Source organism: Pelobates fuscus, chromosome 4 (assembly GCF_036172605.1).
Source record: "Pelobates fuscus isolate aPelFus1 chromosome 4, aPelFus1.pri, whole genome shotgun sequence".
NCBI lineage: Eukaryota > Metazoa > Chordata > Amphibia > Anura > Pelobatidae > Pelobates > Pelobates fuscus.
The window spans coordinates 204,878,143-204,903,781 of NC_086320.1; the positions used below are offsets into that span (position 1 = coordinate 204,878,143).

The following is a 25,639-nucleotide window of genomic DNA, read 5'->3' on the forward strand; positions in this document are numbered from 1 at the left end:
GAGCAGGATCCATTTTTTGGACCTCGAAATTTTCTGTGATCAAGGCCAAATCCATACTAAATGTTTCTTCAAGCCAACGGATGGCAATGGTTTCGTTCACCAACGTAGCTGCCACCACAAACCGTGGCTTAAAGGCATAGCGCGTAGCCAGTTCACCAGACTTAAGCGCAATTGTTCCCGCCCACATGATTTCCATACTCAGTCCACACATATAAAGAATAAATTGTGTGCGAGGGGCTATAACAAAAACACCCTAGAGAAAGAGATCCGTTCCATAGGCTCTTTAGAACGAAGCCAACGTTTGGAGGACAAACCACCGGGGACAGGAGGGAGGGGTAATTTCAGATCTTCCTTTGTAACTCAATACAATACCGATCATCTTAAGATAAAAAGAAGTTTAACTGAATTCTGGCCTATCTTACAACAGGACCCCATTTTGGGCAGTTCTCTATCTGAACGTCCAACAGTGATTTTCAAGCGAAATAAGAACCTTAAGAACATGCTAGCGCCCAGCTATGCGATTAAAACCAACAGATCTAATGTACCTCCCGATTCAGGTTGTTTTAGAGGATGCAATAGCTGCAAAGCCTGCACCACTGCCCGTATGGAAAGAACCAAGGAATTCGGCAGTTTTGTAACTGGAGAATCCTTTGGGATTAAATCACCAATTAGCTGCCACACGGACCATGTAGTATATTTACTGCAGTGTCCGTGTGGCAAACAGTATGTGGGACGGACACAATGTATTTTTAAAGTTAGAATCTTGGAACACCTAAACAATATACGTAAGGGACTTGTAACTCATTCAGTCTCCGCCCACTGCTCCAGCTGTCCTTCTTTTTCATTTAAAGAATTTCGATGTATGGGGATCGAGCATGTTCTGCCCTACTGGCGGGGAGGAGATAGAGTTAAGAAGCTATCCCAGAGGGAAACCTTCTGGATACACAAGTTAAAGACCCTGGAACCCAGGGGCTTAAACATTGGGATAGATCTGGTGTGCTTTTTGGAGTAACCGTAACGATTACTCTTTTCTTTATAATTTCTTCTTAAAGGGAGTACCCTTCCTCTAGACAAAGGAGTACCAGTGAATCAATGATATAGGTTATTAGGGACATGTTAATGTGGACTCCCTCTGGCCTGGGGATAACTTTGTTCTCCTTTTTTCTCCTTTTTCTCCTTTTTTTCTTTTCTTTTTTTCTTTTTTTCTTTTTTTCTTTTGACGATATGGGACAATGAGAGTGATCTATTTTTGGTGCATATGTATGAAACCAAAGAATATAAATAAGATAAAAAACAGATCAAGATAACATATATGAAACAATAATAATAATTAACGTAGTTCATATTATACAGTTATGTGTACTAATCAGGTATTTATAATGTCCTTAACTAATAATATTCAGGGAACATTTGTAAAATTTATAGGTTATGGTTTTTTATTTTTTCAGCTTATTAGGTATGAGTCACTTGAATAATTTTATAATAGGTGCTTGTCACCTTTACTGATCCACGGAGGAATTTATTACTTTAAACAGGTTTTTGGAGATAAGGTGCTTGTCACTTTAAAATAAACCTATAGAGGGGTTTACTATGACAATATCCTTAATAAAGAAGAGGTTTATAGAAATTTATGAAGAGTCTGTCACTTTAAATAGATATGTAGAGAAGGTGTTTGCTATTTCCATAGAACTACAGACACCAGAAGTATTATGTTTAATGTTTAATTTTGTCACACGACAAGTTCAAGTTCACTAAAGTAACTAATTATGTTTGTATATCATATATTAATTTATTTTTTTCTCTTTCTAGAGATTAATTGCACCTTTAGTTATGTTTTGAGCTTTTAAGGGCTTTTTTAAATGCATTAGGATGTTTCCGATTAAGATAGTTGTGTAATACCCACTGAGCATGTGCGGACTGCCCTTGGAACGCATGTGGAACGCATGTGGAACGCACGTGGAACGCGGAAGTGAAAGAAAACGTCTACTTCCGGTTCCGGTGTATGAAAAAAACGCGCTCGTTTTCTGGGCATTGAAATGCCGAAAATGGAATCAGCTGGATGATACTATCCCTTGACCAATGGAGAGCAGCCCGGAGGACACCCCCCACACTTAGGACCAATGGGACATTGGGATTAGCCCTATTTATAGTGATTATTGTTAGGGTGAGTAGGATGTGTATTTTTTTACAATCTGCAATATTGCTGTTGATTTCTTTTACTGTGCGGTCCCTGATGAAGTTCCTGTGTTGAACGAAACGCGTTGGACCTACTGCTGCACTTTTATATTTTATCTGCTTGGTGTTGTATCACCTTTTAAAGAAAATAAAACTACAAATATTTTCTACCATTACTCACCTGGAGTCCTGTGTCCCATTTGGCTGCTAGACACTACCGAAGGATACCAGCATCCCCCCATATTTCCCGGGGAGGCACCTTGAATGCTGTTTTACCTTTACTATCTCGTGAGTGCATCCATTTAAGCGCACATTTTCACTGTATATACTGTATCACACTATTGTTTTTTTTTTTTTTTTTCTTGTATGTTCCCTATATAGACTGTACAGCCGTATCCCACTTCTGTTTGTGAGTCTAGCAGATATAGCTGTGTAGCTCTTACAAGAGCTAGTGATTATAGCCAGTATAGCAATCCGAAGCAGGTATAGCTGGTATAGCTGGTATAGCTTTTCCCTACAATCATGAGACAAGGCTGCGTGTTGAGGCTGAAGTGAACGGACTTTAATGGGACCATACTTGGCCTTTTATGACAGTCCTCATGCAAGGGGCACTCCCCCTGGACCTGAGAGTAAACCACAGCAGAAACAAATACACAATTACATTGGCTCTCAGATCAAGTACACTCCCACACATAACTAAGTCAATCTCTCCTCTGTACCTGGGAGATAATTGAGTCAAGTTCTGTATTAACTCAATTATCTCCAGACACAAAACTACACATTTTCATAAAACCCCAAAAGTACCTTTAAAACATACAAACTCCCACAAAACTTACATCCCCTGATAACCCCGATCTGGGTGAATAACATATCCAAAAATCACCCAGATCGGTTTAGGGGTTCAGGAATTTCCATAGTTTTTTCCGACCGCACACGCATGATTCCATACCCAAAACAGCTCCATAGAATCGCGGCTAAGTGCTGCTGGGGGACCGACCGGGAACCGCAAAGTTTTCATGCCGAAAATAGTTCCAGGGCATACGCGGCTAAGTCCCTCTGAAGTCTATTCCCAGTTTTGGTCCATGTGAACGCCGCCAGGGAGCATGAGTTTGGTTCTATGGAAAGTGCCGAACCAGGGGGAATAAAATATGGGTCTTTACAGTCGTTGACCTGGCCCAGAGTCTTTTGGCAGGAGGCTGTCAAGCAGGCCCCTCCAAAAGCCCGTGGCGAGGTTCTGTTCGCCACAGTTAATACAAAAGCAAAAATTAAGTTTCTCACATACAGTAGATGTGAGGAAAATAGATTTAAAAAAAAATGTTAAATACCTTGCTCATAGGTATTTGTAAGGATCTGGAAGGCATAACTAGCCATACAGCTTACTAAAATGGCAACAAATGGACTGTAGGCACATGTGCAGTGCTTGCTTTGAAATGCAAATGGATCTCTTGCCATAGAGATCATTGTATTTATGGATTTTCTATGACAAGTAAAGAACAATACTGCATGTGTGCTCATGACATCACAATAGGACTCTGTATGAGAGAGGTTACAGTCCAGCTCTCCTATCCAGAGCACTGGGGGTCTGGCTTGAAGCTGCATTATGTAGCTTTTTGTTTTTAGTATTTCCAACATATGTGGGATGAGGATTTCGCTAAAAAGTTTTATAATATGCTCCGCTAATACTGTCTGACCCAGGGCCTTCCATGGAGGATATGGCTTGCTTTATCTCATCCAAGGATATATCTGCACTTAATGGGTCCAGCATTTCTGCTGGAATAGTGGGCAATTTCAAAGACCTCAAGAATTTTGAGAAGTCTTCTGATTCTTCCCCTCCACTGCTTCCTGCTCCAGGAGTATGGTTAAAGAGTTTAGCAAAATAGTCATGGAGGGTGGCATAGATTTTATCGGATAAGGAAACCATATAGCCAGAGGAATGTTAGACTGCAGTAATCGGTCTAGATATAAAAATACATTTCTTGAAGAGACAGTATAGTCACCAGAACCACTACAGCTTAATGTAGTGGTTCTGGTGTCTATAACCTGTCCCTGCAGACCTTTCAATGTAAACGCTGCCTTTTCAGAGAAACACTGCCTAGTACCACCTTTAGTGTACGTCACTCAGTCGGCCACTAAAGGTGCTTCCTATCTTACCTACGCTCTGCATGGAGGTGCTGAATGTTCCTCATAGAGATGCATTCTTTCAGTGAATCTCTATGAGGAGATGCTGATTGGCGCAGCTCAGTGTTTTGCGCATGTGCAGCAGCCTTCCAATGCTTTCTTATGGCAAAGCATTGGATTGGCTGAGATTATCAAGCTTGATAATCTCAGTCATAGAGGCGGGGCCAACGTCCTATGGCTTAGATCAGGGGTAGGCAACCTTCGGCTCTACAGATGTTGTGGACTACATCTCCCTTGATGCTTTGCCAGCAATATGGCTGTAAAAGCATTATGGGAGATGTAGTCCAAAACATCTGTAGAGCCGAAGGTTGCCTACCCCTGGCTTAGATCATCAAGCTTAATTATTTCAGCCATGGAGGCAGGGACAACCATGGCGAGACCAGTACAGTGTGAGGGAAAAGGTTAGTAAAATCACATCTCCAATGAGACTGGAGGGGGGCTGGTCATATAAACAGACGCACTCACTGACAGGCACACACATACTGACAGACAGACATACTCACTGACAGACAGACGTGGTAGTCCCTACTTTGTCTCTGTATATCTCTTAACTGTGTTGGAATTTCAGTGACATTCAAACACAGTCAAAATTAGTATTTCATAAAGATTATATCTGACATACTCATTTTTCAAGTAGGAAGGATTGACAAAGCAGTTTTAAGTTTGTTTTTTTAATTCAAGTTGCAATTGTTGGCTAGGTAACCACAATGTCAGTGGATTACAGTGTGAGATAGTAACAGTATAAATTCCATATTAAAGTTGCTCATACCTTATTAATGAAGCAGTCCTGGCCTAAGTTTCTTTATCTTCCTGTTGACTGCCCAGTATATGGAGCAAATACTGCAGCAGTCCCTAAACTAGAGTTACAGTCAGGTCCATAAATATTGGGACACCAAAAAAGAGAGGAATGCTTTGAAACAACTCACGAAATCAGAAGACATCACCATCAAAGCGGCGGACAAGGGAGGGGGCTTGGTTATTCTGAACACTGAAGATTATATCGAAGAAAATAGAAGACTCCTAGGAGACACCAACACCTACCTCAGACTTGACAGTGATCCCACCCCACAGTATCAGGAAGAACTTAGAGCAATACTAAGTCATGGGAAAGAGAGGGGCATCCTAAATGAAAGAGAATTCAAGTACCTTAATACCGCATTTCCAAGGATACCTGTGTTCTACCATCTCCCCAAGATCCACAAGCAACTGGAGAAACCCCCTGGGAGACCCATTGTATCGGGAATCGGATCCCTCACTGCCAATCTCTCAGAATATGTAGATCACTACCTACAACACTTAGTTTTATGCCTTAAATCGTATCTGAGAGATTCCACTCAAGTTCTTAACCTTTTATCTGATTTCAAGTGGGGCGACGACATGTTTTTAGTCACCGCCGACGTTACCTCCCTATACACAGTGATCGAACACCTGCAGGGATGTGAAGCTGTACAATTTTCCTTAGCCACATACTCAGAGTTCCAGAACGACCAAATTGACTTTTTAATTCAATGCATCATTTTTATCCTTACGCACAACTATTTTTGGTGTGATGAACACTTCTTTCTTCAAATAGAAGGGACAGCCATGGGGACACGATTTGCGCCAAGCTACGCTAATTTGTTCATGGGCAAGTGGGAAGAAGAATACATATGGACCCACTGCCCATTTGGCGCAAATCTGTCCCTATGGCGCAGATATATCGATGACTGCTTCTTCATATGGAAAGGGAGCCTAGAATCCCTAGAAGAATTCAAGATCTACCTCGACTATAACCCTTACCATTTGAAATTCACTTTTAATCATTCGAAGGAACAAATTGAGTTTTTAGACCTCAACATCTATATTGAGGAAGGAAAAATTCACACGAAGACTTTTAAGAAGAATGTTGATTGCAATAGTTTTATCCCTTTTAACAGTCACCACAAACCCACATGGTTAAGGAACATTCCTCAGAACCAGTTCAGGAGAGTTAGAAGGAACTGCTCCAAAATGGATGTATGCAAGAACCAAATGGACGAAATGAGGACTAGATTTGTGAACAAAGGATACCCTACAACGTTATTAGGAGAAGCCATGGAGAAAGCACTATCCATCCCAAGGGAAGACACTCTAAAGGAAAGAAATAAGACTTTGGAATCACACACCTTGGCACCCACTTTTATCACGAAGTACAATCACCAAGCACCGACCATACAGAAGATTCTGAGAAAACACTGGGGAATCCTAAAGAGTGACCCATCCCTTTCTCAATTCCTTGATCACCAACCACAGATCATATCCACCAGAGCACCCAATCTCCAACTTATGTTGGCACCCACCATTAAACCCCCACACACTATCAGGAGTCAAAACCCTGCTCATGGATTCACAAAGTGTAAGAAATGTCTGGCATGTAAAAACAATCCCACTATGAGAGAAACTACCACCAGATTCACTTCACTGATCAGCCAAGAGGAATATGACCTGAAGAGCAGAATGGACTGTAACACTTCAGGAGTCATATACCTCATTACCTGTCCGTGCCCAAAGCAATATGTGGGACGCACGAAAAGACCACTGAAAGTACGCATTGCCAAACACATCAGAAACATCAAAAAGGGACTCTTAACACACAACCTCTCAAAGCATTTTAAAGAGAAACATGGGGGAGACCCTATAGGTTTAGAATTTCTACCTTTAGAAAAAGTTAATGTACATTGGAGAGGTGGCAGCATTGACAAACTATTAGATCAGACTGAAGCAAAATGGATCTTTGAGTTAGACACCCTAGCTCCCAAAGGATTGAACATAGATTTTGAGCTACATGCTTTCCTATAATTTGATTCCTCCAATTTGATACCATATACTTGGTCATTCTCTTCACTCACTCCTTATCCGATATGCACTATACTATGCACATATCACTTTTCCACTAATGGCACTTGAAGCGTTGCCCCTTTAATAGATTTATTTTACTTAATGTATTTTATTTTATGAGTCCACTTCCAGTCTTGGATTTTACATTCATTTATTGATTACTAACCAATGTGTTTCCCTTTTAGATGAGAAGAATATGTATATTACACTCCATACTCCATATATATAATATTATTGTACAGCAATCTGTATCATCTCTCAGTTAATCATGTACATAGGATTACATATTTATATGTCCCTGTTTTATATAATCTTCCAATATATGATACCAAGTAGTTCTATTTACCATTATGCCTAAACTGGTATTGCCATTTTTCAACATTGTGTCACATTTATTGTCTTATTAATTTTATTAGTATTATTTTATTATGAGGTAGCCATACATTCATTTATACACCCTCAGATCCATTCCTAGTCTTTTTATCCATCATATTTTATTCTATTCTTTCTACTACCGTATTCCTCCTGTACCATTTTTTGTACATTGAGTAATTATATATTGTAACAATATTAAGTTATTAACCACATCACCTTGTATACCTGTATAACTATTAAGCATCAAGAATTATATTGTTTAATTACCAATTTGGTTCGGATTCCCATACAATTGTGTTATAATTTATATTTTTATACATATCATATATGAAATTGATGTGAGGTTTATGTACTGCATGCAGACTGATGAATCCTGTAAATCCTCACAATAATGAGAATGTAATGTATGATTATAAGTTTTTATTAGCAATTGCAAACATGTATATAAAAGCAACTAGATAGCAATGGTCCACATCCCGTCTCTGAAGAAGTAGGGCACCCTCCTACGAAACGCGTTAGACAAGCACAGCAATCTATCAGGACTGAGTTCCAGTGCGCAGAGCGCTTACCAGCAGAGAACAGTATTCGCACAGGACCTTTTGTGTATTTGCCGAGTGGAGCCGTTTACAGAGCACGTCCCCTGGAGTGAGATCCTTATCGGGACGCACACCGAAAAGCCCGCCGTCCTCACCGGCAGCAGGATTTCTGAAGCTCATCGGCCCAAGTCAATCCACATCAATCCCAGCCAAATCCAAGGGTTCCTGCACTTTTCTGAGACTCATTAGACTGGTAACCACTGTATGAACTGTTCCTGCATTATATTATTGCATATTTTTATATTTTTATAATTTTACCAATAAACTGGTTTATGTTATTTACATCCAGTTTGTACCATTGCTTTCTATATCGAGTGATACTTTGTTAAATAGACAACCACCTTAGCATCCAGTTCCACATACTGTATTGCTATCATAATTTGAACCAGATCTTTGATATATACAAAGTATAATATTTGGAGCAGATACCAACTACCCTATGCCCCATTAGGGATAGAGTTATCTGCACTGCACATATCATCGGCTGCGTTATCCACTATTCATCTATTTATTTCTATTACTTATTTTTATTTTTATTTTTATTTTCTATACTCTATTTCATTTCACTTTTTCTTTTTCTTTATCCTTCTTCCTCCTATTTCTTCATCTCTCTTTCTCCATTCTTTCTGCGATTTATTGGACTCTCTTTCTGTTTTATTTTCTCTCTTACCAGCAGACCTGCCACGCACATTATGTGAGATTTAAAGGCACAGCACATATTTCTCATACCTTAAAGGCATAGTCCATTTTTTTATATTTGCAATCCCTTACCATTTACCATACTCAGCCAGTATCATAGGTTAGCTCCTGGTTTCTGCATACTATAGCAGAGTGTTACAATTCTAATATTGTTGGCTCTATACACCAACACAATGGGTTTGAAATGAAACAAACAAGATGTGCTTTAACGGCAGACTTTCAGCTTTAATTTGAGGGTATTTACATCCAAATCAGGTGAACAGTGTAGGAATTACAACAGTTTGTATATGTGCCTCCCACTTTTCAAGGGACCAAAAGTAATGGGACAATTGGCTGCTCAGCTGTGTGTTTTCCCTCATTATCCCATTTACAAGGAGCAGATAAAAGGTCCAGAGTTCATTTCAAGTGTGCTATTTGCATTTGGAATCTGTTGCTGTCAACTCTCAATATGAGATCCAAAGAGCTGTCACTATCAGTGAAGTAAGCCATCATTAGGCTGAAAAAACAAAACAAACCCATCAGAGAGATAGCAAAAACATTAAGTGTGGCCAAATCAACTGTTTCAAACATCCTTAAAAAGAAAGAACGCACCGGAGAGCTCCGCAACACCAAAAGACCCAGAAGACCACGGAAAACACCTGTGGTGGATGACCGAAGAATTCTTTCCCTGGTGAAGAAAACACCCTTCACAACAGTTGGCCAGATCAAGAACACTCTCCAGGAGGTAAGTGTATGTGTGCCAAAGTCAACAACCAAGAGAAGATTTCACCAGAGTGAATACAGAGGGTTCACCACAAGATGTAAACCATTGGTGAGCCTCAAAAACAGGAAGGCCAGATTAGAGTTTGCCAAACAACATCTAAAAAAGCCTTCACAGTTCTGGAACAACATCCTATGGACAGATGAGACCAAGATCAAATTGTACCAGAGTGATGGGAAGAGAAGAGTATGGAGAAGGAAAGGAACTGCTCATGATGTGACTGCTGACAAAAGCAGCACGATGAATACTGAAGTGTTTCGGGCAATATTATCTGCTCATATTCAGCCAAATGCTTCAGAACTCATTGGACGGCGCTTCACAGTGCAGATGGACAATGACCCGAAGCATACTGCAAAAGCAACCAAAGAGGTTTTTTAAGGGAAAGAAGTGGAATGTTATGCAATGGCCAAGTCAATCACCTGACCTGAATCCGATTGAGCATGCATTTCACTTGATGAAGACAAAACTGAAGGGAAAATGCCCTTTTTCAGGAACTGAAGACCGTTGCAATAGAGGCCAGGCAGAGCATCACCAGGGATGAAACCCAGCGTCTGGTGATGTCTATGCGTTCTAGACTTCAGGCTGTAATTGACTGCAAAGGATTTGCAACCATGTTTCAAAAAGTGAAAGTTTGATTTATGACTGTTAATCTGTCCCATTACTTTTGGTCCCTTAAAAAGTGGGAGGCACATATACAAACTGTTGTAATTCCTACACCGTTCACCTGATTTGGATGTAAATACCCTCAAATTAAAGCTGAAAGTCTGCAGTTAAAGCACATCTTTGTTTCATTTCAAACCCATTGTGTTGGTGTATAGAGCCAAAAAGATTAGAATTGTGTCGATGTCCCAATATTTATGGACCTGACTGTATGTCCGCAAAGATCATGGTGAATTGTGTCTAAAAGGACCAACCTTAGGGAGAAATTAAACATATGCTGGCAAAGAGCAGAATATGCAGCAGGAAGGGGATATCTCAAGGGTATAAATAACCCCTCATTTACGCCTTCTCTGTGAATATACCATACAACAAAAACATAAAGGGGTTTATTCACTAAATGATGAATTGTAGTGCATTTAAAACTAAACGTTTAGACGTGCATTTAAAACTAAACGTTTAGACTAAAATAGCTGAGCTATTGTCACAATTTGGCTACTTTAGCCTGAATTTTGCTAATCTGTGTTACAGTTAACCACAAGTTTTGTTTAGTGAAACATAAAGAATTATATTTTACAAATTCACAAACATGGAAAGTAATACTTTACAACGAAAAGGCCATTCATGTGAAAAGAGAGCAAACTCTAATTAACTTACCATGTGGAGAAAGTAAGATATATTGACATTTAAGATCTAATCTAGGTAAAAAGAGAAAAAACATGACTAAATATTATCAAGGTTTTCAATAAACTTTGAATAGTCAGGAATTTAAAGTAAATTCAAGGTAAACAAGGAATTGCTACTTCTAGATGGCATTTATAGAAAAATACTTCTGCAAAAAATGAATTAAATTGTATTATACTCTGTAGTGTAGAGCATTATACAATGACAGTATGTATTTAAAGGAACACTCCAAGCACCATAACCACTACAGCACACTGCCTCTAATTTGATTTAAGTGCTTTATATGCCATTTTCTTAAATTTCATTTCTTGGTTTATCTTCCCACTAAGCCACATTGGTTTCAGTTTGTTTATTTTATATTTAATACCCAATGGTACATACTGAGAAGTGTACCTTTCTAATATTTGTTTCCATATATTCTCAGTGGGGGGTTTTCAGCCAGTGGGTTTATGCCAGTCAATGAGTTGTAAAGCTGCCCTTATCTTATTGAAATCGACCCTTTTAAAATTATATGTTTTAGTATACCCCATGTGCATTTGCTTTTTTTAGTTTATTTAGAAAATAAGATTATTTTTTTTAATGTAGTTCTACATGACATTTTAACAGTGAATGTCATAATACTGTTTGCTTTTACTGCAATAAAATACACATATTTGTATTCAGCGATGTCTCACGTGTAAAACAGTACCCCCTATGTACAGTTTTTATGGTGTTTTGGGAAGTTACAGGGTCAATTATAGCATGTTACATTTTTCAGTTTTTTCACATTGAAATTCGCCAGATTGGTTATGTTGCCTTTGAGACCATATGGTAGCGCAGGAATGAGAATTACCCCTATGATGGCATACCATTTGAAAAAGTAGGCAACCCAAGGTATTGCAAATAGGATATGTCCAGTCTTTTTTAGTAGCCACTTGGTCACAAACACTACATCCCCTATTGAGCTCAGTGAAATTATGGCTACTGCTGGTGTGAGTCAAAATATACATATTGTGTAATGGAATAGTGAGGCAACCACTTGCTAAACAGATTATGTGGAATATAACTTTACAATCATATAATATAACAATCATCCCCTGTTGACAATTGCAAAGGAATTGCAAGGGCTTATATTACATGGTTTCAGTTTCTTGTTCTCTCTCCTTCTCCTGCCTCATGTCATGCATTGGTTGAAGCTGAGTTTGGGAGTTACTAGCACAATGTGCTGTTTTATTTATACTAGCAATAAATACAAACAATTTGGATTATCTGCACTATTATGAGCTTTTTTTGTTGTGAATTATGTAGTATGTGTTTTGTAGTGTATTAGGCGTTTTGTTGTTTGTTTTTTCATGAACAATATTGAAGACACTATTTATATATATATCAAAAACCAAGAAAGTTATGGTGGGATAAAATTGTGATTTATGTGGGAAAACCAAGTCTTATGGTTTGACTGGTGTGCAGATCTTTCTTTAACATTGTATTGAATATATACATGTGTGTATATATATATATATATATATATATATATATATATTAAATATATATTCAATTATACAATGCCCTGCACTACCTTCTATCTGTGTTTAGTTTATTTAACTGCAATGCCATGATAGCTGTATATTAGATCTGTAAATGCATATATTTTATCAATTTGTGTGAAATTGTATATTGTGTCCATTAACCTTCTCAAATCATTTCATATGTTCATGTTATTCGTTTTTTTATTTTAGGGACAAGTTGTTTTTAGGAATGGAGAAAGAATGGGTACAATTAAATTTACTCAGTTCCAAGGTAAGACATATTTCCTTTTTTATATTCACTTATATATGTAAACATCTAGAAAATAATAGTTACTGTCAAACGATTTGGCCTCTTTCTATGTTTTAAATTTTTTGTTTTTGTTTTTGTTTTTTTCGTGAATTGATGATATAACACATGCTGACAGTTCATTACCTATCTCTAGTAACAATTATTGGAGCTTCAAGCACTTATTAACAAGGCATAATTCAAGGAGCACTATAGGGTCATGAACACAAACATGTATTCCTGACCCTATAGGGTTAAAACCACCATCTAGCTTCCCTAAATATATAGTAAAATCTTACTTGTATTCAACCCTGAAGTTGCATGCTTTATACCTGTTCCCTTTTGACCTGCCCACTACCTGCTGACAAATGGTAGCCTTATCCAATCACAGTGCTTCCCCATAGGATTGGCTGAGAATGACAAAGAGGCAGATCAGGGCAGAGCCAGCACAATTCAAACACAGCCCTGGCCAATCAGCATCTCCTCATAGAGATGAATTGAATCAATGCATCTCTATGAGGAAAGGTCAGTGTCTGCATTCAGAGGGAGGAGATACTGAATGTTTGGATGCATTTTAGGCAGCCATGACCCATGAAAGCTCTCTAACAGCCATCTGAGGAATGGCCAGTGAAGTTATCAGTAGGCTGTAATGTAAACACTGCATTTTCTCTGAAAAGACAGTGTTTACAGCAAACAGCCTGAAGGTAATGATTCTACTCACCAGAACAAATTAAATAAGCTGTAGTTGTTCTGGTGACTATAGTGTCCCTTTAATATGTATGAGATGCCACAAAACAGGTAACTTTCAGTTAGTAAGTAGAATGGGGCATTATCTATGAACATTCCTCTTGCCAACTAAATTACGACTAGTATTAGATAGCATGCTATAGCTGTTCTTTATTAAAAAGCAATTCTGTTCTCTCGGTTGCATTTGTTCCTAGTTTCACTCTTTTCTAAAAGTAACCTCTATCCTTTCCACCCAACCCTATGTGTAAATTGACTAAACTTTGCATTGCCAAGCACACTAAATAAAATATATACTGTAAATACCCAATTGGCTCCCTTTTCCAACACTACTTACCACCCTCCAGTGTATTGAAGCTTTACAGAATGACACTAAATGGTTGCTCTGCCTCCCTTAAACCAAACTGTTCTGCTGTCTTTGTTGGTCAAACATTACACCTGTATTCAAGCCACATAGGAAGCAGAGCCCTGTTTCTACCAAGTGCAAAACCTGATAGAGGATTTATGTAACTGTACTTACTGTATATGGGCATTATGTTCATATAGAGACACTATTATTATTCTTACTGTTATTATTACTATTATTATTATGATCTTGTGCCATTTCGGAAAGAATCATTCCTCAAAATGGAAATATTTAAAATGCGGTATAAATATACTAAAATAGGGAGCTATACTCTGTAAACTTATTACCCTCCCCTTATATTTCTGTAATGGATGATTAAATAAATTGGAATTACATATACATCTTTTTAATTTTTAGGTATCCCTGTACACAAACCTATTCCCACATTGTTGTTTTATCTTATGTTTACGTGCTGTATATGTACAGAATGGTTACATATCTTTTCATATAAAAAGTGTTGTTTTATATAATATTTACTATTTAAATATTCCTTCTGTCAAATGTTTATTTTGTGTCATTTTGTAAACAAAATGTTTGCACATATAACTGTGTACTCAACAAAGAACTCTGTATCATGCAAAAATAATGTGATAACAGGAATTTTAAAATATGTGCAAAGGGGAACTGTCACTTACAAGAGCTTCTGATTTTATGTTTAATGTGTATTTATGATGTGTGGAAAATGAAATTAAAAATGATATTTAACAAATACAATTAAAACTTTATTTAACAAATATTTGTAAGGTGTGAAAAATAAAATAAGCATAGAAATCCACACATCTATGTCCTGCAGATAAGTTCCTCTATTTTAGCTCCATGTCTATAATTATTCTTAATTTTATCTTTTATACCTGGCAGCCTGAGTAGAATAACAAACAGAGCAAGTGAGAAATTAAACGACAATTATTTTAATTTCAATTGCCCCTTTCAGGCGGTGCCTGGACTGAGCAGGATTTTGATGTAATTTGCTACATCTTTAATATAATTTTAAAAGAAAAGGAGGCATCCCATGAAAAACGAATGTTAACACGTGTTACAGGGGATTTTAATTTTATTTATTATTTATTTTTATATTTTTAAGGAAGTGATAGTTCACCTTTATAGTATATGGTCGTATTATTCCTAAATAGATATATGAATGTGTGTGCATGTTTGTGTGCTTCCATATGTAATTATGTTCATGTGTGTATGTTTGTAAATTACGCTATATATCATAAATATCATGGATCAAATGGTTAATGTAGTGATATAAATCATGACGCTTTAATCGTCTAGATTTACTGTTAAAATGATGCTGTTCTGAATATTTAATATACTACTATTAGTTAGATATTGAGCCACTCAATATGGTTATTTGACCTTTAAAAAGAGGTTTATGAATTTAACACCCGAGTTCCTCCAGCAGAGTGAACAGCATGTGTGCACTTTGTCGCTTGGAAGTTTGCAGTAATGTTCTTTAAAACATTCATTTATCATAGCTCACTCGCTCTATATTTCATTTACTGGATATTTTTAGCATAGATGGCAAATGATTGCTGCCCCACTTAATTGTTTTTGATGAGAGAATTAATTTTCATAACAGTGGATAAATGCCTAATATCTTTTTTGATTGAATATTGCATATTTTAATGTTAACGCATTCTAATGTTATAAATTATGAGACACAACACAACCTTATGTCATGTGACAACTTTATGTTTTGTTTTGTGTTTTAAATGTGTGTAGGATTAAAATAAAAATGTGCAAATGTGTATGAAACACCGTTATAAACACTCATTGACACTTTGTCACATTCAATGCCAGACTATCCCCTACTCATTCACAGCTAGAAGCAACAGGACATTGCATGTTACATGTCCACCGTTTGAAATATAATATTAAGGATTTAGACATTTAAAGTTTGAATATTGCACAGCAATGACTTTAAATGTTAGGTATCAGTTAAAATTCAGTACATATACATTACAATCAAGGCCAGATCCTGTTGGAATCAATATATAATTTATTACAGTGTCTACCTAAGTTTCTATATAAACCAAATGTATAGATTAACAGCTGGGGAGGTTTTTTTCTGCTTCACAGAGCTAACCGAAGTTGCTGACACACTAGACTAGTGCACACCCAGAAAGCCGTGATTGCCTGCGTGCATGTGTCTCCAGTACTGGTGCTTCTCAATGACAAGCCTCTGATTGGAGTATCCCATGGCAGAAACTGGAAGTCTGTGTCAGAGGAAAAGGGGATGTTTGCAAAGGCTGCAAACAGCAGATCTGTGTTTTTTTTTGCAAGTTGTTTTTTCATATGCCCCCAAAGAAAACATGCAAAAAAAATACATTTGGGAGTGTATCTACTAAAAAAAAAACAAAAAAAACTTGTGGAGTGTTCTTTTAACTTTAGACTAGCACCGACTATCTAAAGTGAGGTTGGCCAAATAGCAGAGATATTGGATCTAGTTTGGGGGTTCTGATAATCAGTGAACGCATAATTATACGAATTATAATATCATCCAAAACTATTCAATGAATACTTCACTCTTGCGATTAAATATTCAATGAATAGTTGCATAATTTTTCTAGATGGATTAAAAATGTGGATCATTTAAATAAGTGTGGATCATTTAAATAAGTAGTTATCTATGTTATAGTTATCTAGCATAAAGGTTTATTTACTTGAGACCATGATGTCTCGCCATGAACGTGACCATCAATGCATGATGGGATTGGACAAAAGTTGTTGGCGGATCTCCACCTTTTGTCAATCTCAGGTTTCCCATAAACAACGTAGTCCCTGCTTTGTCTTATTGTATCTTTGGATTGTGTTGGAATATCAATGAAATCCTAACACAGACTGCATCAGCATTTCTTAAGTATTTTATCTGTATGAAATATTGACAGTACTGCTTTAACCCCTTAAGGACACATGACATGTGTGACATGTTATGATTCCCTTTTATTCCAGAGGTTTGGTCTTTAAGGGGTTAATGAAAGGTTTTCTAAAAGCAAGCTTTCTTTGTTTTTTCTTGTTCTTTTTGCGTTAGGAACCCATGTTTTGGGTAGATTGTGTGCCCAATGTGTTAAATGTATTTGGAACTACTGTCTTTGATAAAACTGATCACTTTGCACTGGGTCTTTTAGCTGTTCACCAAACAGTATTGATGTTGAATACTATACATTGTGTTTCATAAGTACACTAAGGATTCTATTCACTAAACAGTTAGGTTAATTACCAGTGGTTTGCAAAATGTAGGTTAAAATAAAGTGAAAAAAGTTTCAGACAATTTAATATTTTTCTAGGTTTTTTACATTACTCTTGTTAAGTAACAATTTGTCAAAACACAGGACCTATGGTTTTCACGAGATTATTTAACATATTGTAATATGATATGTTAAGCATATTGGGTATAATTAGTTAGCTACTAATGCAAATTATCAATGCCCACATGAAGCCGGTTTGACATGCCTTTGATAGGTAGCTTAAATAAAATCATTTTATTATGATTAAATGTAGGAGAATTCAGTGAGACTCTCAAAACCTGTGTTGATTAGGCCACTTGTGAATTTAATATATTAATGAAATTCAAATTTATTTTAATATCTTATTATATGAAGAAATAAAAATGCTACAATCAACATTGCAGGCAATATCTTATTAGTGACATCTTTAGGATTCCCCTGCTTCTCCCACACCTCCAGATGAAAAAATAAATACAGAGGTTACACAACATCATTCTTGATGGGCTTTCTTCTGACTGAACTGTCCGGGGTTCCAAGTGAGATACAAGTCATACCTCCCAAGATACTCTAGCAAAACAATGTTTTTTTAAAGGATCTTAGTGTTAGTATAAGGTGTGAAGAAGCCAAGGTGTAGTGAAAGCATAATTGTGCCTTCATCATCACGCACCAGGTACCTGGTTCCCTGGTTCATCAGAGGCCGGCATTTGATCAGAGGACCAGGGAAGCTGCACCGGAGGTGTACAGAGCCTAAAGAGGGTTTACCTACCTCCTGTCATTTTTAATCAGCTTGAAATAAACTTTTCTACAAGTTTATTCCAGTCTCTAGGTTTCCTACTGCAAAGGATTCTGGGCGGGTGTATGCAAATTAGTTTAACAAAGAATGACATTTTTGCCTCATTCCAATTTAAACATGGATTCTTTTGAGTCTGTGTTTGCTGTATACAACAGATTTGAAACACAACTTAGGAAAATATGCAAAGCCAGTAAACCATTTATGGACAGCTGCTTCATTGTTAATGCAAATCATCAGCATGAGGTTGATTACTGGTTTGCTATTGAGGCTTGGCGTTACTTGAGAAGCAAAAACCAAAAAGGTTATAGTGGGGGAAAAATTGTGATTGAAAATCCGTTCCACCTGAAGTCTGTGGATAGTTAATACAATGTTAAACAAAATATGCACACCAGTCAAGCCATAAGACATGCTTTTTCCCACAGAAATCACAAATTTGTGCTACACTGTATTGGTAATATTGGTAGCGCTTTATATTTTTTTGTATCTTGCAATGTTGCACTTTATACATTTAAATTGTGCACATAGCACTTCAGTAGAAGGCTAAGTAAATGTCACTTTATGTAATGCACTTTGTACCACATTAGCACATATGGATTTTTATATGATTGATGCTACAGCTGATATACATTAATATTTTTTTACTTAAAAACTTGCTTGTTTTACTCTGTATTGAACCCTGACTGGGTCTGCAAGAGTTTTGGCTTGCGAGCGTAAAATAAAAACTTGTCATACTAAAGCATAGTCCTTCCAAACTGCTGAGGAGAAAAGGAGATAAAGACTGCCTAAAAGGAAAGGGTCACTTTTATTGATAATTCCCTGTTTCCCTCCCCTTTCTGCTGTGGGGGAGGAGGGTGGGATATGTCAATGCCAAATGCTGACATGACTTGGTCAGGAAACAGATTTTGTCATGCAAATTATGTTCTATTTCTTAATTGTAATTATGCTATTTTCCTCAAGAGTTGGAGAAAAAATATTTTTAGTTGTAATTCCCAAATGGTTATTTATTAAACAGAGGATTGCCAAAAATTCAAAGTGACATTGTTTCCAGCTCAGCTACTTTTGTCCTTAAAGGGATAGGCATCAAAACATCTTTAGCTTAATGAAGCAGTTTTGGCATGTAGGTCATGCCTTGCAGTCTTACTGTTAAATTCTCTGCCATTTAAGAGTTAAATCACTTTGTTTCTGGTTATGCAGCCCCAGTCACACCTTGCTTGACTGTGAATCACACACCATAACATTTTTATTTTTATTTTCAATCAGATGTTAGAAGTTTCTATCTCATGTTCTGTAAACTTTAATCACACACAGGATGTTCCTGGAGGGTGTTAAAGGCTATTAACAGATCAGGAGATACAAAATTCTAAATTAAACAGAATATGCAATAATGGGAGTTTAAACATCATATCTCACTGTTCAGGACATGTTTAGGGAGGTTGTGAAAGTCCCATGCAGGGAGGTGTGACTATGGCTGCATAAACAAAGTGATTAACTGCTAAATGGTAGAGAATTGAGCAGTGAGACTGCATGATGCAGGGGCATGACGTATACACCAAAACTTCTTCATTAAGCTTAAAGGACCACTATAGTTCCAGGAAAACAAACTCGGGGCCCCCCTCCCACTGGGCTGAAGGGGTTAAAACACCTTCAGCCACTTACCTTTCTCCAGCGCTGGGCTCCCTCAGCGCTGGAAAACTCTCCTCCCTCTGCCGACGTCAGCTCTGAATGTGCAGCAGGAGCCACGCGCGCATTCAAACAGCCCATATGAAAGAATTACTCAATGCTTTATTATGGACGTCCAGTGTCTTCTCACTGTGATTTTCACAGTGAGACTCACGAAAGCTCCTCTAGCGGCTGTCAGTGAGACAGCCACTAGAGGCTGGATTAACCCTCAGTGAAAAATAGCAGTTTCTCTGAAACTGCTTTGTTTTCAGCTGCAGGGTTAAAACTAGAGGGACCTGGCACCCAGACCACTTCATTGAGCTGAAGTGGTCTGGGTGCCTATAGTGGTCCTTTAAGTTGCTTTGATTCCTATAGTGTCACTTAAAGCTTGAAATACACTTAGGATTTTCAATAATTCTCAGTTTAGTGCATAACCCTGTCTAAGTCGGTTTCATTTTATTTTTACTTGGTATCTTTTAATGCTATGTGTATTCTTAAACTATTTAATTTACGAAGCACTGAGCCAGAAAACAAATTGTTCTAATAAACAGAACCAATTTTAACGTGGCTGTCCGTGTAATCACTCCTTGTTGAATGACCTTTAGAAATGGATTGTTTAATCAAACAGAAAATTAAGACACTAATGTAGCGGAGAGCCGATCTTGCACAGCTATTCTCCACTAGAGATTCCAGTGAGGCTCAGGAACAAGGTGATGTTAAGTCCATAGGCAAGGTTTCCAGCAGGTAAAGTAATACAGCAGTATCCCCATCGCAATCCCAATAACTGGACGACACACAGTTTCAGGAGTAGACTGACAAGCTTTATTCCACAGTTCCTTATAAAGCCCTCTCCCATGCAAGGGAGGAGGTTCTAACACTTAAGAAATTATCCAATCTCTAAGTAGTAACCTCCCACAGATCTCCTCCCCTCCTCTAGCATCATAATCCCCTTATTGTGTACACAGTTTTCCCCGAGTTTTGGATGTACCCTAAATACTTGGGGTACATCCACAAATCCAACATCCCCAGATAGCTCTATTCTGGGGGACCAACATACTTAAAAATTAGCCCATTCGGATGAATGGTTCGTGAGATATGGGGTTCCAAAGATTTGACCGACCGCATGGGTAAAGTATCCGAAAACAGTTCCATGCATTTTGGCCCTGCGGTCGGTCACAAACAAGGGAATGAAAACAGGCGAATTGCCTGTGTTATAGAGCCTGGAGAGGGTTTGAATGAATTCCCTTGTTTATGGGGCTCTTTCTACCGAACGGCGGGTCATTCGGTAGTTTCCATACGAATTTCTGGAAGTATGGAGGTCTCAGCAGTGTTTGCCTAGTCAAGTGTCCGATTTTAGTTCCAGACACTCGACGGCAAAACACCGCTGTTCGGTAGTTTAAGATGGCCGCCGCCACGTGTTTGTTTCCCGAATGGCGGCCACCCAGAGGACAAAGACCACACTGCACTGATTGCCAATTACCTGTTTGCAACATTGTTGCAAACGGTAATTGGAGGCACACTCATTCCTGGGTGGTCTGGTTGTTCGGTAGTTTAATTCCCTTGTTTTATTTGAATGATTCTACCGAACAACTAGAGGAATACAATTCTTTACATACATTTAACTGTCATTATACCCGGATACCATGCTTTCTATACATGTACATACACATTAAACCAGCCATATGACCAAATACACTTATTCTCATACATGTCGTGGGACAGCCCGGTACCAATCCGCTACACTGCTCCCCCTTGCCCACAAGCCGGCATACACAGTCTGATCCAACACGGATCGGCTTGGGGATGTCCGGGGGCTCACGGATCATTTCTCTAAGTCAGTTTGTCTTGACAACCCGTCAGCATTTCCATTCTGCTTACCCGGCCGGTACTGGATATTAAAGTCAAAAGGCTGTAGCGCCAAACTCCAGCGCAGCAGCCTGGCGTTGTCTCCAGCCACCCGGTTCAGCCAGACTAACGGGTTGTGATCTGTGAGCAAGGAAAAGGGCTGTCCATATAAATAGGGTTGTAGCTTCTTTAGGGCCCACACCACAGCCAGGCATTCCTTTTCGATGGCGGCGTAGCTTACTTCTCGAGGTAACAGTTTGCGACTGATGTAAGCCACTGGATGTTCCCCGCCATCGGCCCCGACTTGACTCAGTACTGCCCCCAATCCAAACATAGAAGCGTCTGTGTGAACAAGAAAACGTTTAGTTGGATTGGGAGCTGCCAAGACAGGGGCATTTATCAGTGCATTTTTCAATTGTTGGAATGCCTGCTCACACTCCGGGGTCCAGTTTACTTGGCGGGGAAGGTTCTTACGGGTCAGGTCAGTGAGGGGTTTGGCCAGGGCGCTATAATTGGGAACAAACTTCCGGTAATACCCTGCTGTCCCTAGAAACGCTAAAACCTGGGTCTTAGTCCTAGGGGTGGGCCACTGGGCTACAGCCTCTACTTTGGCGGGTTCGGGTTTTTGTTTACCGCACCCTACTCTATGTCCCAGGTATTGTACCTCAGCCATGCCGATACTACACTTGGCCGGCTTCAAGGTCAGACCTGCTTCCCTTATCCTATCTAGTACAGCTCCGATGTGAGCTAAGTGTTCCTGCCACGTATTGCTAAAAATAGCAATATCGTCCAGGTAGGCACATGTATAGTCCTGGAATCCATCTAGGAGTCGATCCACCATCCTTTGGAAGGTGGCTGGGGCGTTTTTCATCCCAAATGGCATGACCTTAAACTGGTACAAGCCAAATGGGGTGACAAAGGCCGACTTCGGGATGGCGTCTGGGGCCAGGGGGATTTGCCAATACCCTTTACACAAGTCAATAGTGGTGAGGTATTGGCCCCTGGCCATTCTGTCCAGTAACTCGTCTATCCGGGGCATCGGATAGGCGTCAGATACAGTCTTCTCGTTCAATCTCCTATAGTCCACGCAGAAGCGGGTCGTACCGTCTCGCTTTGGTACGAGGACTACAGGAGATGCCCAAGGACTGTCTGAGGGTTCAATCACCCCCAGTTGGAGCATTTCGTCGATCTCCTTACGCATGTTTGCCCGTACCGCTTCTGGAATGCGGTATGGCGTCTGGCGCATGGGTAGTTGCCCTGGGGTCTCGACCCGGTGAGTTGCCAGAGGCGTGTATCCAGGTACATTAGAGAACGTGTCGCGTTTCTCTTCCAATAGTTGCTGTACCTCGATCCGCTCCTGTGGGCTCAGCCGATCTCCCAGCGTAACCTCCCCTAAATCTCCGGACAGCTGCCCATCCCCCAGCAAATCGGGGAGGGGTAAGCTGTCAAACTCTTCCGTGTTAGGGGCACAGATGGCGGTTACCTCCTCAGTACGCTCGTGGTAGGGCTTCAGCATGTTCACATGGAGCATGCGTCGCCCCCCAGTCCCTGTGCAGGGGCCGATAATATAGGTGGTATCGCATCTTTGCTCCACCACCTTATATGGGCCCTGCCAGGCGGCCTGTAACTTATCATGTCGGACAGGTTTTAAAATTAGTACCTTCTGCCCGACCTGAAAGCTACGGTCCCTGGCTCCCCGATCATACCATGTACGCTGGCGGGTCTGGGCCTCCTGAAGGTTTTCCCGTACCGTCTTGGTCAACGCTTCTAGGCGGTCCCGAAAGGCCAACACATATGGTAGGATGGGAGTGCCATCTGTGCTCCGGTCTCCCTCCCAATGCTCTCTAATAAGATCCAATGGGCCTCGGACCCTCCTTCCAAACAATAATTCAAACGGGGAGAACCCTGTGGATTCCTGCGGCACCTCCCGGTATGCAAATAGGAGGTGCGGCAGGAATCGTTCCCAGTCCTTGTGGGTCTCTGCGAAGGTTCGGAGCATCTGCTTCAAGGTACCATTGAATCGTTCGCAGAGCCCGTTCGTCTGGGGGTGGTAAGGGGCGCTGATAATAGGCTTAATGCCACAGATCCTCCAGAGGTGTTGGGTGAATTCTGCGGTAAACTGGGTACCCTGATCCGAAATAATCTCCCTGGGTAATCCCATCCGGGAGAATATCCGCATGAGGGCATCCGCGACCGTCTCAGCGTGGATGTTGGTCAGAGCCACTGCTTCTGGATACCTGGTGGCATAATCTACGACCGTTAAAATATACCGTTTTCCTGACGGGCTAACTTTATTGAGGGGGCCTATCAGATCCACCGCTATTCGGCTAAAAGGTTCCTCTATTATGGGTAAGGGGTGAAGTTTAGCCTTCCTGCGATCCCCCCTTTTTCCCACTCTCTGGCAGGTATCGCAAGTCGTGCAATATCTGCGTACTTCCTGGCTAATCCCTGGCCAGAAGAAACTCTGGGTTAGTCTGTACCTGGTGCGACTAACCCCTAGATGTCCGGATAGCGGAATATCATGCGCTATCCGGAGTAATTCAGCCCGGTACTGCTGGGGTACCACTAATTGTCTCCTCGCTATCGGGTCTAACCCCGTAATCTGTTTGGTTGTTTCCCTGTATAAAAGTTGTTTATCCCAGATAAACTTCTCTCCCTCCGCCCCGGGGGAACCCGTGCCAACCTTGTCCCTATACACCTGAAGCGTGGGGTCTGTTGCGACTTCAGCTACAAATTCATTAGGTGGAGCCCAGGGGACACATTCTAGAGGGGGGGTAGGGTTGCTTACCTGGACCTCCGGCAGTGTGTTGTGGTCCTGGGTGCGGGCCTGTTGTCGGGTGACTACAGGGTTGACCTCTCCTGTGGTGGGTGACTGGGGCTCAAAAGCAGAAGTGAGCCTCCCCAGATCGTTCCCCAATAAAACCTCCGCCGGTAAATGTGGCATCAACCCCACCTCCACTTCCCCTGCCCCCGCTCCCCAATGTAAATGTACCCTTGCTGTAGGTAGCCGGTACACTGCTCCCCCAGCTACCCGGACGGCAACAGTTTTGTTCAGTTTTGCCTGATCTGAAATCAGGTGGCTCTGTACCAAAGTGATGGTGGCTCCCGAATCTCGTAATCCCCGGACTGCTGTACCATTCAGATATACCGTCTGTCGATGGTGCCGTAGATTATCCACATTGGCCTGGACCGGATCTGCCTCGTGCAGTACCTCCCATTGTTCCACAGTAGTAATGGGGACTGCGGAACCATATGGGGTGGTGACTAGGTCCTGGTAGTGGTGGGCTGCGGCCGCCCTGGGTGGAGGTGGGCCTGGACGAATCCAGGTGGAACGGTCCCGTAGCTGTGGGCATTCCCTTTTATAATGTCCCCACTTCTGGCAGTGATGACAGGGGCCAGCGGTGGGCTGTCGGAACCGGGGCTGTGCAGCGGGTGGTGGAGGTGGTGGTAGCGGTCTCGGTGGAGCTGGGGTGTAGTTGTTTCCCCCGAATGTTTTAAAGGTTGCTTTTGGAGCTGCAGGTTTTTGTGACCTGCGTGCATCCAGGTAGTCATCCGCTTTCCTAGCCGCCTCGGTAAGGGAAGTAGGGTTTCTGTCCCTTACCCATTCCTGGACCTCATTGGTTACTCCCTCATAGAACTGCTCCATCAGCAACATTTGTATTACATCCTCCATAGAACGTGCCTTGCTAGCTTGCACCCACCCGAGCGCTGCCCCCTGTAATCGGCATGCCCACTCTGCGTGCGAGTCCTTCTCTGTTTTCTTTAGATCCCGGAACCTCCGCCGGTATGCCTCGGGTGTTATAGCATACCTGGCGAGTATAATTTCTTTCACTTTACTGTAATTCCTTATTTCGTCATTAGGTACAGTCCGATATGCCTCTGCTGCCCTCCCGGTTAACCTTCCGGCCAAAATAGGTACCCAGTCCTCTGCGTTAATTTTATGCAGTGCACACAGTCTTTCAAAGTCTTGCAGGAAAGCGTCTATATCTTCCTCTGCCTCCACATATGTTTTAAAAGCCTGGTATGGTATTTTAGGCTTACCTTCCTGTGGCACATTAATTGCAGAGCTTTGTTCTGGTGCCTGTGTCCTTAGGATGAATTCTTGTACCTCGGCCATTGTCCTGGTAACAATTTCTGTTGGGGGGTTTTCCCCATAAAAGGATAGCCTGAACTGAACCTGCCTCTGGAATT

General features: G+C 40.4%; 1 protein-coding gene across 2 annotated transcripts in view; it reads left to right on the plus strand.

Moving 5' to 3' along the window:
* GABBR2 (gamma-aminobutyric acid type B receptor subunit 2) overlaps nt 1-25,639 on the plus strand; it is a 630,870-nt gene that overhangs the window by 424,344 nt on the left and 180,887 nt on the right. For both annotated transcript variants that reach the window (XM_063451858.1, XM_063451859.1), the window contains exon 8: nt 12,696-12,756. In XM_063451858.1, coding sequence (XP_063307928.1) covers nt 12,696-12,756 — 61 coding nt within the window. The remainder of the gene's footprint in view (nt 1-12,695; nt 12,757-25,639) is intronic.